The sequence below is a fragment of the Lissotriton helveticus genome, chromosome 5_1, assembly GCF_964261635.1.
Source record: "Lissotriton helveticus chromosome 5_1, aLisHel1.1, whole genome shotgun sequence".
Taxonomy (NCBI): domain Eukaryota; kingdom Metazoa; phylum Chordata; class Amphibia; order Caudata; family Salamandridae; genus Lissotriton; species Lissotriton helveticus.
Genome location: NC_136065.1, coordinates 1,016,773,171 through 1,016,789,594, shown reverse-complemented (window position 1 = coordinate 1,016,789,594; position 16,424 = coordinate 1,016,773,171). Strand labels below are relative to the sequence as shown.

Genomic DNA, 16,424 nt, shown 5'->3' with positions numbered 1-16,424 from the left:
GCACTTTGCTCAAGCTCTGGTGTTCATTATAGGTCCCCCACCCCCTGCCAAACCCCTGTGTAAAGAAGCAATGGAGTCAATTGGTTTATAAAAATAAATATTGTGCTTTTTAAGTGCCATAAAACGACCCACTGGTGCAGCAGTTAAAGCGTCCAGCTCTAGCAAACTCCAAGGGCTTCTGCCCCAATACAAACTTACATTCTAACATCAGTGCATTCTAAGTTACATGACATAGATAAGTTCCAATGACTTGGGTGAGTACACATTCTTAAATAAACATAAAAGAAAAAGAATACAATTACCACACCCTGCTTCACACTGCTCTGTCTAGTTCCGGCATACAAACCAATAGACCCGATTCAGACGGGAGACTCACGTTTTTAAAGCCAAAAATTGTTTTATTTTAGCTGTGTCTCAATAGAAGTCAGTTGAGAAAATAAATTCCCCCTATAATTTTTTTTCTCAAAATCTCCCACTTTCATAGTCTAAAATGTTGGCTGTTGGCATGTAATTTCCAGGCCCCTGCAATTAATAGTACTTTTTAAGTTAACCACCCCTAGTTTTTGTGAGCGCCTTCACACCTTCTCCCGAGGCCCTCACAGTTTGCGCCGGGACAGGGAATAAAGCAGGAAGTTACGTCCTCTCCCGCCGTCTCCGGGGCAACGCGTAAAGCCCAGCGACCGTGTCAGAGGCCGTGATTGCCTGTCAGCTGAAGGAGCGGACGGCGGCTCCCGCCCGCTGGAGGGAAGGACAGGCTGCGGGGTAGCAGAGAGAGACCGGCCGGGCGCACCAGCACACGGCTCCGACGTAAAGTTCGGGGCGCCAGCTGAGGAAGAGAGTTCGGACCACTGGCTGCGCCTTGCCCACGGACCAGCGAGCACCGCACCATGCCCAAGGGTCGCCTCTACAACCCGTCCACCCAGCGCGATGGCATATGGGTAAGACTCACTGGGCACCCCAGGCCACACCAGCTATCTAAAGCCCGTGTTAATCTGCACATTCCACCCCCTGCACATAGATAGGGGCTGTGCGCGTCAGTGTACATTACTGCCATCCGTTACATAAGCACTGACCGACTAATCTAAATCAATGGCGGATTACACGTATGTTGTAAGAGGTAGTCCGTTTAATACATAAATGGTTAGTGGAACAGGAAGCAGGACGGACGCTCTCCACAAATAGGTTTTCCCTCGTCTCAATAACGCCGAATCAAAAATGAGGGTGATCTACTCAGTCATATCCTGTTCTAACTTTAACTTCTTTTGTAGTTGTGATATTGCCGTAAAGTTGTTTTATGAATTTGAAAACACAACAGAATGCCCCTATGCATGATATTAAACCTTTCAGGTTGTTTTTCGAAAAAGGAAACTATATAATCCGGTTTAAAAAATATTGGATAAGGATTGTAGGAATTAGATAACTTTGTGTCTTCCCACGAGGGTCACTATGACAGATCTGGTGCCTCCCTAATCCGCCTCCACCCCGCTGTCTGTGCTTTTGTTACTCTTCTCTGGAACAACAGACTCACCCGGTACAGTCCCTGGCTGTGACCAGTCACCCAACCTTGCTGCTCGGCCTATTTTCCAAAAATAAGAACAAAACGTTTTTAGAGCATAACAATAGAAGAGCGAGCTAATAAACTAACATAGTAGTAACATAGCTTTTATTTCGATATTTCAGTCATATCATAAAAAGCATTACAACACCTATAAAAAAGATTTTAAAAATACAATACATTTTAACATTTTAATCCTCAATTAAGGATATGCAATTTAACCATTCCTAAAATACATGTAGGTTAGCAATAAAACAACACAATATTGTTTAAGGGAAACTCATTTGCAAGGAGAGTCAAATAACAACATGGGGGTAGTTATAAGGCCAATACAATTCATAATTAGGGGAGACTCAGTTGCCTGGCGGATCTAATCCGCCATGCCCAACCCAGGAATTTTGCCAAGCAACAGGCAAACAAGGGACGGGCATCGGATCTTAAGATGCGCAGGGCCTCCAGGTGGGATCTAGTGCCAAGATTCCTACATAGAGGTTTCAGCCAAGTACGCCGCGGGGCTACATAGGCTGGGCACTCAAACAATAGATGGGCAACTGACTCATGCCTGTTGTCACAAAAAGGGCAGTATGGTATAGTTTGCAGCGGTGGCTTCCAGCTTGCTGTCAGCTGCCCTAATGGCAGTAAGCCCACCCTAAATTTAAAATATAATGCCCTGTCCCATGATTTGTAAATCATATCTAAGTACGGTTCTCTAGCAGGGAGCTCCTTAACCATCAGAAATTCTATGGTCGATCTACATAATTTAGAATTACTATTTCTCCCATTTGCCACCCAAGTCCAATATAATTTCTTTAGGATCTGTTTGGGGGGGGCAGTTCTATTAGCCCAGGCATCTTCAAGGCCCAGGTCATAAAGAAGCCGCATAACTTCCTTAAGCCAACGGACCTTATGCCAGCCAGATGTTAAGAGGAGTTCCCTTAAGCCTTCAGCATAGCTGGACAATTCTGGTACCCTCCATATTCATGCCCACAAGAGAAGGGGACGCAGCCTTGCCTGCTCGCTTATTGGGCGTGTGCCCGCATCTAATAAAAGTGGGAGGGAAGGGGTACTGTGCGGAAGCCTCATGAGGTCTTTGTGGAATTTATTTTCTAAGCGCCTCAAGTAATCAACTTTCTGCACACCCCACAGTTCAGACCCATACAGAGCTGCACTCACCGCCCTTGCCCTGTATATGTCTAATACAGCACCTATTGGTTTGAGGGACGAAGCACGTTGTTCCTTCAGCAAGGCCCCTGTTATCCTCTTGTGGGTCAAAAAGATCTTTTGGTGATGGGCCTTCCAGTTCATAGAATCACAGAGGCGGATACCTAAGTAATCGAACTCTTTTACCCTTTCGAGCGGGACTGAGTCCAAGGTGGGAGGGATGACAGTTCTCCTTGGGGGGTTTAAGACCAGGAATTTAGTTTTACCTACATTAATAGCAAGACCCCTAGAATCACAAAATGTCTTGAAACTAGAGAGTAAGGATTGGAGGCCTGTTGGAGTTTTTGAGATCAGGAGGGTATCATCCGCAAATAGGAGGGTAGGGATTTTTCTGCCAGCCAGGGAAGGTGCATCAGCTGGATGTTTAAGCAGGTGCTCCATCACTCCATTAACATATAATGAAAACAGAGTGGGGGCTAGCACACAACCCTGGCGGACACCCCTATTTACGGGGATACGTGGTGTTTTTTTGGCCCTGCTCTCCCCACCTTATCTGTGCAAAATTACTCTCATGGAATTTGGTAAGCATGCTAAGTAGGTAAGGAGGGATACCCATGCCCTCTAAGACACTCCACAACTGGGCACGTGGGACCAGGTCAAAGGCAGTCCGCAAGTCTATAAATGCGAGATACAGACTGCCCTTACCCAATACAACCACTTTCCAGTATAGCATTAGTAAGCGGAATGTCTGTTCGATGGTCCCCATTCCAGATCTAAAACCAGCCTGGAAGTCTGACAGTACTTGATTTTCTTCAACCCACTGTAGGATCCTGCCTAGGACTACCTTGCCAGCTACCTTCTGGGTGGAATCTAGCAAACTAATTGGGCGATAGTTAGCGGGGTCGTCCCGGCATCCTTTTTTAAAGATCGGGACGACCTCCGCGCCCCTCCAGGAGTCTGGGAGACATCCACCCATCAGGGCCGCGTTCAGAAGAAGGGCAATAAGCTTACTCCACACCTCCGGATTGGCCCGTATTAGATCACCAGGGATGCCATCAGGTCCTGCAGCCTTATTGGCAACCAGGCACTTAATTGCCCCTTCAACTTCCTTAGTGACAAAAAGGTAGTCCTCATCTAGATAGTCAACCGACACTCGAGATAAGAGATCCGTTGATGCATCTAAAGAACCCACGGGAATGGAGTAAAGCTTGGAAAAATGGGCAAACCACGCCTCCCCCGTGATGTTACATGTCAATAGAGAATCGGCAGGTTTATCCCTAGCTCTCAGCAATTCCCAAAAGGCCTTCGAGTCTTTCTTAGAACTAGCCAACATTAAATCGTTCCAGTATTTAGTTTCGTAGGCACCCCTAGCCATAGATAAAACTTTTTTATAGCTCTTCCTAGCAAGACTAATGTGACCCGGTACCTTGGATTTAACTGCTAATATAAGTTCTCGTTTAGCAGCAGAGCAGGTAGGAGAATACCATTTAGCTCTATTCTTCGACGTAGCTCTATTCGTGGCCCTTGCTCCACCCTGCGGGACAACGAACAGTTTACTTAGTGCTAAAGTTGTTTCTATAAAGACATTGTAGACATCAGAATTGTTAAGTTCCAATGAGTCTAGCCGCATCATCACAGTTGACATTGTGGACTTTGCTTGAGCCATCCTTCCCTCATCTGCGGCAACTTTATTCCATTTTAACCGCCTGCCACAGTTCGAGGGGACTAGTTCGTGGGACGATTTCCATGTGTGTTGTGACGGAGTTGGGATCGTACCTTGCCATGGGGGAGTAAGGGTCAGAGCTAGTGGGTTATGGTCACTATCGGAAGTCGATAGGACCTCCATATCTTGAAGATATACCCAGAACTTATGATTCAACAATATATAGTCGATTCGTGAAGTGTGCCCCACCCTATTATAAGTGTGTGCTCCCCTGGTGTCAGACTTTGATCTACCATTGGTTGCTCTAAGGTCATATTCCATACAGAGGGCATTAATGTCTATGGCACTCTGGGTCCATTTTTTAATCGGACTTAGAGAGAGCAAGGGGATACCTCTCCCCACATCATCCTCCCAGATGTCTAATATGTCCTCACTGGCTAGTGGCTCAAAACAACAATTGAGATCTCCAGCCAGTATAACAAGGGAGTCTATATTACAGGATCTCAACTCCTCCTCAATTCCTGTTGAGGATAACATAGAGACACCACCCCTTGCCCCCCTTAGGTAGAGGTTAAACACCTCTAACTTTTTCCCCCCTTGACATTGGATTGATAATCTCTGCAGATCAGGAGATTTTGTAGGTATTTGCCTTATGGTTAGCCCCAATGTGATGCTAACCCAAATAAGAAGGCCGCCCGAGGGGCGACCTTTACTACCAGAAGCTTTGGATGCACGCACAAAGAAGGTTGTATAGCCTACCCTGTGTCGAGGTTCCAGGCACCAGGTTTCTTGCAGTAGACAAATCCCGAAGGGATCCACAAAGGAATTCCAATCGGGAGTGTCGATGTTACGTGCAAGTCCTGCTACATTCCAACTTAGGAGCCTCAGCGATGGATTTCCTGCAGCACTCCGCCCCAAGGAGGGGGCAAATGCAGGGGGGCCAAAAACAGAACTAGATTTACTTGACCCATGTGGCAACACTATAGGCTCAGCCGCAACCCCGAATGAAGTTAGTGTCCTCCTCCTTAGTAGGGTCAGTTGTCCAGGTGTCATGGGTACCAACAACAGTGATCCTTGTACTAATGAGCGGTGTCAATAGGTGCGATGTTGAGGGGGTCAGTGGGAGGATAGCTGTCTCATTCCCTATTTCATGGGGTGTTTTGATGTTGAGAATTTTTGTCACCCCCCAGTCTTTCGGAGCATGCACAGTTGGTTGGCCAAAAAAATAGATGCTGTTTCTAGCAGGTTTAATCGCTAAAGGTAAAAGGTCAGGTACCACAAGAGGCAAACCAACAGGCATGGGAAGTCAGTCTACCTCTTCGAGACAACCAAACCTATTGGATGTTGAGACCCCAAGCCACCTTCTGTTTGGGACTTGCCATTTATCTCTTGCTCCTCCGCGGGCCTGGTGGCGTACCGAAGACCATTCCCTCCCATAGTTTTGGTTAGAGCGTGGGGGGTAGAAGAATGTTAAAGGCCTAGGTATAATATCTGAGTCTTCCCCATAGGTAGTCCACGAGCATACGTGGTGGGCCGTATGTGGGTCCTCAAAGGACACAACTATACAGTCACCTGGACTAGATTTCCGAGAAGGACCTACCCAAGGAACTCTACGTACCATTAAAATTTTACTTCTCATTTCGTTTGGGATTGGTCTATTCACATTGAGCCAGTGAATAACCTTGTTCTTCAAGGACCCGTGGTTTTCTTGATAGTCATTCTCAGTTTCCGGTACACCTGTCAGTACCACCACATATGGCTTTGCGTCTGGGGGGAGATCTATATATCCCCCACGGAAATTACTCCTATTTTGAGGGGCCTGGGATATTGGGCAATCAGCCTTGGTGGCATTCAGCCTTGGGGCAGCTCCTGCTTTACGATATGTGGTAGATTGTGGAATATGGTGCTTGGGTGACTTTAGTATGGGGTTGGAAGGTTTGTGATCATAGCCCTTTGTACGTGGTTTGGGTACTGGCCTGATTAAGGGTGGTACTGGAGGAATAGTGTTGGATATCGGTGGAGCTGGGCTGCCATCTAAAATACCATTGTTTTCCTGACCTTGGAGACCAAGAGTTGCTAGTGCTAACATACATTTTTCCAGCTCTAAGAGGTGGTTCTCAATACGTGAGAGTCTTAGGTTAAGGGGAGATAGCAGCTTTTTTAGGGTTTCCCAGACTATTTTTATAAAACCCACATCCTTTTCCTTCCTGCTCATCTGATTGTGTCCCAGTATCCTCTACTGTTGCGTTTTCCTTGGAGCTTCCCAAGGATGAGCCATCCTCATCTGCTCCTGGAGGCATCTGTGCAGGAAAAACAGACCCACCTTCAACACTAATCAGAGGGAGATTGGTAACATTAAATTGATGGGCCATAGCAACTTTAGCCTTCTTACGTGAGTAGGCAGACCTTGTGTCGCGTTTCCTTTTGTATGTTGTGCCCTTAGTGTTAGTACATGGGGAGTTATCATATGTCTCTGTGATCTGTGGTATATTGTCATACGATTGACCGTGTTCTAGATCAAGAGTGACCACGGGTGGGATCTGACTTGCAAGCTGGAGAGTGGAACACAGGGTTGGTGTTTGGGCAGGGGGCGTAACTAAAATGTGGTGGACGTCAGCATGCGTTATTATACACCGCGGGTTGGCCAGTCACTCCCGAGTTATTGCGTCCGCTATGTGGCCCAAAGATGAATTTTTGGACTTGGCAATAACCTGAGACAATCTTCGAGCAGCATCCAGTTCTAGGGAGACACGTGTTTGCATTTTAGTGATTTCCTCATCTATGGCAATGTTTGTCCTCGTGATAAAATCATCAAGGGTCCCATTTTGCTTCGGTCTCCCCTTAGCAGCCCTGCTGCGGCTTACCCGTGTACACATCTTCTAGAACGCTATACAGAACAGTTATAACAATATACAAAAACAATTAGATAGTACCAGAGGCACACAGAAGGGCGAAAGGGGTGTGGCCCAGCCCAACCTCCTCAGACCTCGAACGGCCTCAAGCGGCCCGCTCTTTGCCCGGTCTTCGCCCCGGACGCTCCCGCACGCTACCGCGTAGCGGTATCTCCAATATAGGACTAGGGCGAGGGGCGTGACCGGCAGGGAGAGCGGCCGCAGGTGTGAGACGCAGGGACTCCTGGGCAATTGAGTCCCTGCTAGGCTGCTCGCAGCCCTGCCGGTGTGAGGAAAGGCAAAAATGTTCAGGACCCTTTTCCAAAGCCCCACAGAGTTTGGAGACGCAGCGGGACCCGCGCAGCGGGTCCGGCAAGGCGTTGTGGTGTCACTCGGTCCCAACAAGATCCAACGACGGCAATCAGCAACAGGAGGTAGAGCCTCCACACAGTTCTCCGGCAATCCTACTGGACAAGGTTTCCCGCTAGCTGTTGCAAGCTGAGCAGCTTTATCCGAGTCAGGGGGCGTGACCGGCAGGGAGAGCGGCCGCAGGTGTGAGACGCAGGGACTCCTGGGCAATTGAGTCCCTGCTAGGCTGCTCGCAGCCCTGCCGGTGTGAGGAAAGGCAAAAATGTTCAGGACCCTTTTCCAAAGCCCCACAGAGTTTGGAGACGCAGCGGGACCCGCGCAGCGGGTCCCGCAAGGCGTTGTGGTGTCACTCGGTCCCAACAAGATCCAACGACGGCAATCGGCAACAGGAGGTAGAGCCTCCACACAGTTCTCCGGCAATCCTACTGGACAAGGTTTCCCGCTAGCTGTTGCAAGCTGAGCAGCTTTATCCGAGTCAGGGGGCGTGACCGGCAGGGAGAGCGGCCGCAGGTGTGAGACGCAGGGACTCCTGGGCAATTGAGTCCCTGCTAGGCTGCTCGCAGCCCTGCCGGTGTGAGGAAAGGCAAAAATGTCCAGGACCCTTTTCCAAAGCCCCACAGAGTTTGAAGACGCAGCGGGACCCGCGCAGCGGGTGCGGCAAGGCGTTGTGGTGTCACTCGGTCCCAACAAGATCCAACGACGGCAATCAGCAACAGGAGGTAGAGCCTCCACACAGTTCTCCGGCAATCCTACTGGACAAGGTTTCCCGCTAGCTGTTGCAAGCTGAGCAGCTTTATCCGAGTCAGGGGGCGTGACCGGCAGGGAGAGCGGCCGCAGGTGTGAGACGCAGGGACTCCTGGGCAATTGAGTCCCTGCTAGGCTGCTCGCAGCCCTGCCGGTGTGAGGAAAGGCAAAAATGTTCAGGACCCTTTTCCAAAGCCCCACAGAGTTTGGAGACGCAGCGGGACCCGCGCAGCGGGTCCGGCAAGGCGTTGTGGTGTCACTCGGTCCCAACAAGATCCAACGACGGCAATCAGCAACAGGAGGTAGAGCCTCCACACAGTTCTCCGGCAATCCTACTGGACAAGGTTTCCCGCTAGCTGTTGCAAGCTGAGCAGCTTTATCCGAGTCAGGGGGCGTGACCGGCAGGGAGAGCGGCCGCAGGTGTGAGACGCAGGGACTCCTGGGCAATTGAGTCCCTGCCAGGCTGCTCGCAGCCCTGCCGGTGTGAGGAAAGGCAAAAATGTTCTGGACCCTTTTCCACAGCCCCACAGAGTTTGGAGACGCAGCGGGACCCGCGGAGCGGGTCCGGCAAGGCGTTGTGGTGTCACTCGGTCCCAACAAGATCCAACGACGGCAATCAGCAACAGGAGGTAGAGCCTCCACACAGTTCTCCGGCAATCCTACTGGACAAGGTTTCCCGCTAGCTGTTGCAAGCTGAGCAGCTTTATCCGAGTCAGGGGGCGTGACCGGCAGGGAGAGCGGCCGCAGGTGTGAGACGCAGGGACTCCTGGGCAATTGAGTCCCTGCTAGGCTGCTCGCAGCCCTGCCGGTGTGAGGAAAGGCAAAAATGTTCAGGACCCTTTACCAAAACGCCACAGAGTTTGGAGACGCAGCGGGACCCGCGCAGCGGGTCCGGCAAGGCGTTGTGGTGTCACTCGGTCCCAACAAGATCCAACGACGGCAATCAGCAACAGGAGGTAGAGCCTCCACACAGTTCTCCGGCAATCCTACTGGACAAGGTTTCCCGCTAGCTGTTGCAAGCTGAGCAGCTTTATCCGAGTCAGGGGGCGTGACCGGCAGGGAGAGCGGCCGCAGGTGTGAGACGCAGGGACTCCTGGGCAATTGAGTCCCTGCTAGGCTGCTCGCAGCCCTGCCGGTGTGAGGAAAGGCAAAAATGTTCAGGACCCTTTTCCAAAGCCCCACAGAGTTTGGAGACGCAGCGGGACCCGCGCAGCGGGTCCCGCAAGGCGTTGTGGTGTCACTCGGTCCCAACAAGATCCAACGACGGCAATCAGCAACAGGAGGTAGAGCCTCCACACAGTTCTCCGGCAATCCTACTGGACAAGGTTTCCCTTGTCATAGTAACATAGTAACAAGCCAAGGGCCCTGTAGCAAGCCCTGTCACAAGACTAGCCTTGCAATCTTTGGCTTATGAATCATGAAACAAACCGCTTGTAAAATATATAAAAAAGATCTTTAAATTTAAAAAAAAGAGTATTTCTTTAACATATGGATACTATGCATCTCTTTAGCTCTCCATTTTACATCAAATATTAATGTGTTGTCTTTAAAACTTGATGCCTGTGGGTAGACCATTGGGAACAGGCAGAATTCTCGTCTAAGCTTGTTATGGACCTAAGGTTCCAAGGACTTTGAGCTGAGCCAGGCATTTGACTTGAGCCTGGCTCCAGCTTTCAGTGGCTTGCCCACCTCTACAGAACAAGAGACAATGAAGCACTGGCAAAGACAATAAGTCTGGCCTATGCAATGACTTTGTCAATGTTTTTAAGACGCGCTGCATAACAGCTAAGCTGCTGTGCAACATGGCTTAAAGTCCAGAAAAAAAACGCTATGAAGCAGACAGTATTGACCGCATTATAGCGCTTTTTTAAAGCCATGTTGCACAGCAACCCGCTCTGCTGTGCAATATGTTTAAAGAAAAGAGGGAGGGGAAAGGTGGAAGTAAAACAAGGAGGAAGGGAGCAGCATTAAAGGACAGCGAGAGGAAGAGGGGTATGAGAAAAACAAAATGAGAGAGTTGCGGGGAGGAGGGATGGAGTACCAGACACAGGTAGTGGGGGGAGAAGAAACAGCACTAACTCAATCACAGCATGAGAAGTGGTGGGCACTAATTAAGTTGAATCAATCTATGCTTGGTCCGTGATCCACAGAAAGGAACGGGAGTGACGCTTCGCCTACGATGCCCAACTATTAGGCTGCAAAGGAAACTGACACTGAAGCCAACAAATGGTACGTAATGGGTGGGCTTCAAGCCATTTACTGAAGACAATAGTGTCTCGCAAGCGAGAGCGCATGCACCGCATGCCCTGTCATAGGTTCGACCTAAAACTAGGCCATAGAGACAAACAACAGTTGAGGGGAGTAATATGTTTTTGGGCAACATCAGCAGGATCTAATAATAACATACAGCTGTGCAGGTTCAGATCAGCACATGCACAGCACACACATGACCTACCAGAAGAGGTAAGAGATTACATATTTATGCCAACATTGGATACATACTGGTTCGGGCATCTGAATCTATGAGGAATTCCAATTTTGAAGAATTTCTGAAAAATGCTTATACGATTTTATTTGGAGGTATGGGCACAAAAAAATGTATAAGTGTGCTTTGAGAAGTAAACATCCATCCGGCCTAAGAAAGTTCCACCGGTCATTAAACAACAGTGTGTCACGTTTTAATTGAGATTTGAGAGTTTAATAATCAAGAGTGTTACAATTTCAGTTTCGTCATCCTGATCCCGATGAACTAGGAACAATCACTATGCAGAGTACAGTAGCCATGTTGAAGAACACTGAACTTTTAAAAGCACAAGACCCAGAGTGGAGATCACCATTGAAATTCCGTGCTAAACCCCAGGTAAAGTTGCATCAATATATGTGTCTTTTGTTTTGGGAAGGACTAGGTTAAAGTGTCCAGTGGAAGTAGCAACCTTGATGTGCGTCGCAGGAGTTCCTTCCTACAGAGCAGTCCCTTTCTGAAACCGTCATGCAGAGCCACTGCAGAGATGAGGGATGTCTCTACCCGAGAACTGTAGTGTAGTGGATAGTTAAACCTCAACTTGCAATGAACTTTTGTAATGAAGTTGTGTAGTGAACGCTTAGGTGGGAAACTGTCTCTCGGCTCTCTTTCTATGGAGGATGTCAGGACATTCTTCAACCAGCAATCCTTGGCCATGGGTTCCTTTTCCAATATCAGTGATACCTCACCTGTGAAAAATACACTAGCTGCCTGTAATTAAACTCATTTAATTTAGAGTCCTGACCTTTTTTTTATAGAGCACTGGAACATAAAGGATCCCTTTATTTAAGGAAGAGATTCAAACCTTATTGCCAGGTTAGAACTTTGAGATCCAACAGGTCCAGACTTCATCAAGTTCCTTGGATCCCTAAAGCTAGGAGAGGGGGGAGATCATTTGTCTATCTCACATCAAAACTTTGGAATTCTCTCCCACTTACCCTTCGTTTAGCCCCTTATGAAGATAGTTTTAAAGCAATGTTAAGACTTTTCTTTCTAATCCTTATTTGTTGATTTTCTTGTTTTCTGGGATCACCTTTTTTCTTAATTTTACCAGACGTTTGATGCTTCATAAATGTTATTGTATTGTATTGTATTGTATTGTATTGTATGGGTGTGAGTTCCTGGTGCTGCCTGTCATGGCTTCTTTTTGTCACCTTGACTCAAGCCCATCATCAATTCTGCTGTACTTGGTAGTGTTGTATTTGACTTCTGCCCCAATGAAGCAAAAACCTTTATGCTGCTGCTCACACTTTAAAGGGCCGGAATCTTGCACATACGGTTGCCATTTTGCAAGCTCTGTACTCGATTACTGGTGACGTACTATAGGCCAGTTTTGGCACACAACACACTGCCTCACTAAAATGGCAAGATCACAGGAGAGACACAAAATCAAACACAGCATACCTCAACCAGCCGCTACACTGGAAACTAACATCACAAATACACAAAATAGAATGAAAGTAACATAAAAACACATAGTATCCAAGCAGGGCACGCTTACTCAAATGTTAGACCAGCAAAAACTTATGTTACCATACCGCGGTACATGAATAAAACTATTAATCTGGTCTGGGGAATGCTACTAATCGAGACATGTCCAAGGCATAGCTGTAAGCAGGGAAGCAACAGGGATGTGGTCTAACCAAAATGCAGAAAGCTTAGACCCTTCTCATGGAAACCTCGGCAACCTAATACAGTTCCTTTGAAGCCATAATAGTGAAACATTAAAACCATAAAGCACCCTATATCTGATACTGCAAACTGACAGTAGCAGATGAACAATGTCCATGTGGTTGGTGGCTGGTTCACATTACCATTACCATGTCCAAGCTTATTTCGGTCATTATAGACCATAAAAGCAGAAAATAAAATACATACATCACTGGATTTGGGCAATTTAAACATCAGTAAACATTACAAAATATGACCAGAATGCAAATGAGTTAATCAAGTTTAATAACTGTTAAAAATGTAAAAAGAGGTTAAAACAATGATTTTATGAATTGATAGTGGTAAAACAGTAGAAAATACAAAAAGGACATTTAACATATGCGGGGGGATTAAAAAAACGTAGTGCCTATGCCACATAGAATTGAGGAAACGGGACACTGCAAAAACAATCGGGCGGATGGGTGTCAGTTTTCAAAACTCTAAAGGCCTCCAGACACTGCCAATACCCCAAATTTCTGCATCATGGTAAGAGCCAATACCTCCTGGCTGCCTTATAGCCAGGACAAAAGAAGAAAACATGAATGGCTGACTCTTCTTGGCTGTTACAAGGAGGACATCCAATGGGAGAAGCTTTTGACCATTTGCTTGTAAATGCATGAACCGGCAGGGCACCCAATCTGAAGACAGCAAGTAGGGCGGAATGCCCATTTGCTCTAAAACCACCCACAGTTTGTCTCGAGGTAGCAAATCAAAGGCTGATTTGCGCTCGTCCACCCAGGACTGGAGACGCTCCAGGACAATCCTGGCAAACAACTTCTGAGTTACGTCAATCAGGCTGATCGGCCTGTAATTAGTGGGCAGATGGGTTGAGCCCTTCTTATATACTGGAAACATTTCAGCCCTTAGCCAAGTATCCTGGATTTTCATTCCATTTAAAATGGCGTTAAATATTACCCATAGATAGGGGCCCAAAATATTGGGTTGTTCCCGAAATAAATCCCCAGGGATCTTATCTAAGCCAGGGGCCTTTCCAAGGGGAAGCTTCCCAATTGTGCTCAGCACTTCAGTCAGAGTGAACCCTACATCATCTTCAAGGGGATTCCCTTCTGTAGTTGACAAATTTCTCTCAGTGAGCTCTAAAGTATCCTGTGTGGAATACAGCGATTGGAAATTAAGTTTCCAGGCTTCTGCAGCAATGTTCAGCTCAATAGGTGAGTTCTCCGTTTAGCTATCTGTACGAACCAGTATCCAAAATGCCTTTATATCTCTGTTGGTGAGTGCCTGTTTGATTGCATCCCATCTTTCAAGCTCCCTCCCAGTTCTTTTTGGCGAGCTTAATACTATCAGTATATAGAGCCCTCTTTGTTTTAATCAGGGATCTGTCTTTGGATTTTATAGCGTTGATAAGGGCGCCCTTTGCCATTCGGCAGGAATTATTAAACCAAGTAGATTTAGGGCTACTCTTACCCTTGGAGTGCATCAGGGTATTGAAGATGTTGATCAGGCTATTGGTCAGATCCACATGTATATCCGTGTGTTGAGCGATGGTGTCAGGAGAATTGAGTGTGTGGGCAGCCTCCTCCATTGCCAATAAAGGTGAAATAATTAAAGAATAAAGGGCAGCAGCCTTACCTGGTGACTGCTTCAGGGTTTCCCATCTAATTCTCCTTCTATTATTGGCTAGTGTTAAATTGCTGCCAGAGGAGGAACTAGTAATTGAGGGACTGCAAAGATCCGGGAGCTTGAGGTCGAGTACCAGAGCATTATAGTCACTGTCGTGTCTCGGCAAGACAGCAAAGTCGACAACCCAGTGCCATATACACATTACAAGAAGGTCTTGTGCCTGACCTCTCCGTGCTAAATGATACTGTCCTTTAGGAGATGGAAGCTAACATGTCCCTCCCTCACTACATACCTCAAGCACCGTCAAACGAGGCATTCCAAAATGGCTGGATACTGGATTACTAAAAACAACCCATAATAAAAGCACATAAAAGGTCTAACCCATAAAACAACCATCACAACTTGGTACGACAGGTTAAAGCATAATGTCACAACTCGTACCTGCTGTAGTAACAGGCTAAAAACAAGCAGCTCCCCCAAAAATAAAATACATAGAAAATTAGAAGAACTACTCAACATCTCTAACCATGCACCACATTACACCACAACTACATGTAGCTGACACTATTAGATTCACAGATATTTTGTAACTGCTGGATAGGAAGTTTGCAACATACACATGTTGAAGATGCCTTATCTCGTTACCTAAAAACAATATTTACAGAAACCAGTAGCCTCATGAGTCAGACATCTAGGAGAACAACACGCAGACTTAATCCAGCAGTGCTGCGACGGAAAACTTTGACTGGAACAATTCACACAATGGAATCAGACAATCTTCTGTGTAATTTCTGTCAATTAGTGATGCATTTTGAATGTAGTGTTATTTAAATTATAATGTATTAACTGCATTTGCTTTCTTTTATTGTATGTAATGCAACGGGTGACACAGTAAACTGTGGTGATGATGATGATGATGATAATTAAAAAAGAAAAAAATCTTACGGGGCTACCAGGCTCAGGCACAACCAACCCCTTGGTCAAATCAGGGTGGCTCTTTCTGTACTTACTCGTTGTGCTGTGCGCATGTCTCCAGTGGCGACTGCTCCCTTTGAGGGTAAAAGTACCTCCAGGGTGTCTGGGTTGAAATCCCATCGGGTAGTAGGAAATACCAGGATAACCTGCTCCACCACTCAGCTTTGCTCCGCTGCTCATCAGGGAGGTCACCCCCGCCCAGCCCAAACCCCAAACAACACTGTTCGTTGTAACGCTCTATGGAATCCAGACTCCACCCTACGTTTCAGTGATAAGTCACTGCTTGACTCGCCAGCTCTTGAAGGTAGGTCTTTGCCTCCACTGCCATGTACCAATGAGCTTGTTATTTTGATTTTAAGTCGAAGGTACAGGGCAAGCCCATCATGATTTATTTTCGCCTCACCTCCAGTTTTGAACTCCAGACCATCATACCATGAGTTTCTCTCTATAATTTGTGTTCTCTTTGTTGGATTGAGAGATAGAGAGCCATTATCACTGTAGGCAAACCGGCACCCACCAAACCCAAACAATACAGTGGCTGGAATATAAATTGGAAAATTAAGTCATATGCAGTTAAATTCAAAATACCAAAAACGTGTCAAATAAATGGCTGAACTGAAGCATCTTACACGAGATTTGTACACTCCAGATGTATGTTGTTAATTCTTATAAGTAATGATAATGGTTATGGTTTTATGATCAATACCAAATAACCCCAATTATATAGTCAAACAAAAACCCAATCTTCTTTTCAACTGTGGAATCACCTCTCTATAATTTCCCCTGCATTTGTGGCCCCTGCAGATCAGAGAGCTTCCCGCCCAGAACCAAGACACACAAGGAGAAACTGCAGGGGAACAGGTTTGCCACAAATACACACTCTCATAATGATTTAAATAACCAAAATAATCACATCCCTGAATGGCTTCTCTTCCAAATAATGACATTTGGACTGTGGATTAAGATTTCAAGAAGGAATAATAACGAAAGGCCCGTTCTTGAGCAGATGGTCAACTGTCCGTTCTGGATTACTCCATCAAAACACTAAGCAGGTGTCCATATCGAACTGCACCATTCAAATCAACGACTCAGAAAATCAGAGACTGAGACCAGACACAGGCAAACATATATTATGGGCTAGTGACAAAGATCAGAGATCCTGAACGTGCTCATTGGATCGGAGGCCATACATCACCTGTTGTACCCTTAGCCCACTCAATATCACTCCACATTCGTTTGCAAGCATCACAC

At 46.8% G+C, this 16,424-nt stretch overlaps 1 protein-coding gene across 1 annotated transcript in view; it reads left to right on the top strand.

Moving 5' to 3' along the window:
* Positions 1-698: 698 nt before the first annotated feature.
* Positions 699-16,424, top strand: part of TEX36 (testis expressed 36) — a 104,107-nt gene continuing 88,381 nt past the window's right edge. Inside the window, exons 1-2 of the mRNA XM_078643522.1 lie at positions 699-938; positions 11,109-11,243. Coding sequence (XP_078499648.1) covers positions 888-938; positions 11,109-11,243 — 186 coding nt within the window. The 5' untranslated portion in view covers positions 699-887. The remainder of the gene's footprint in view (positions 939-11,108; positions 11,244-16,424) is intronic.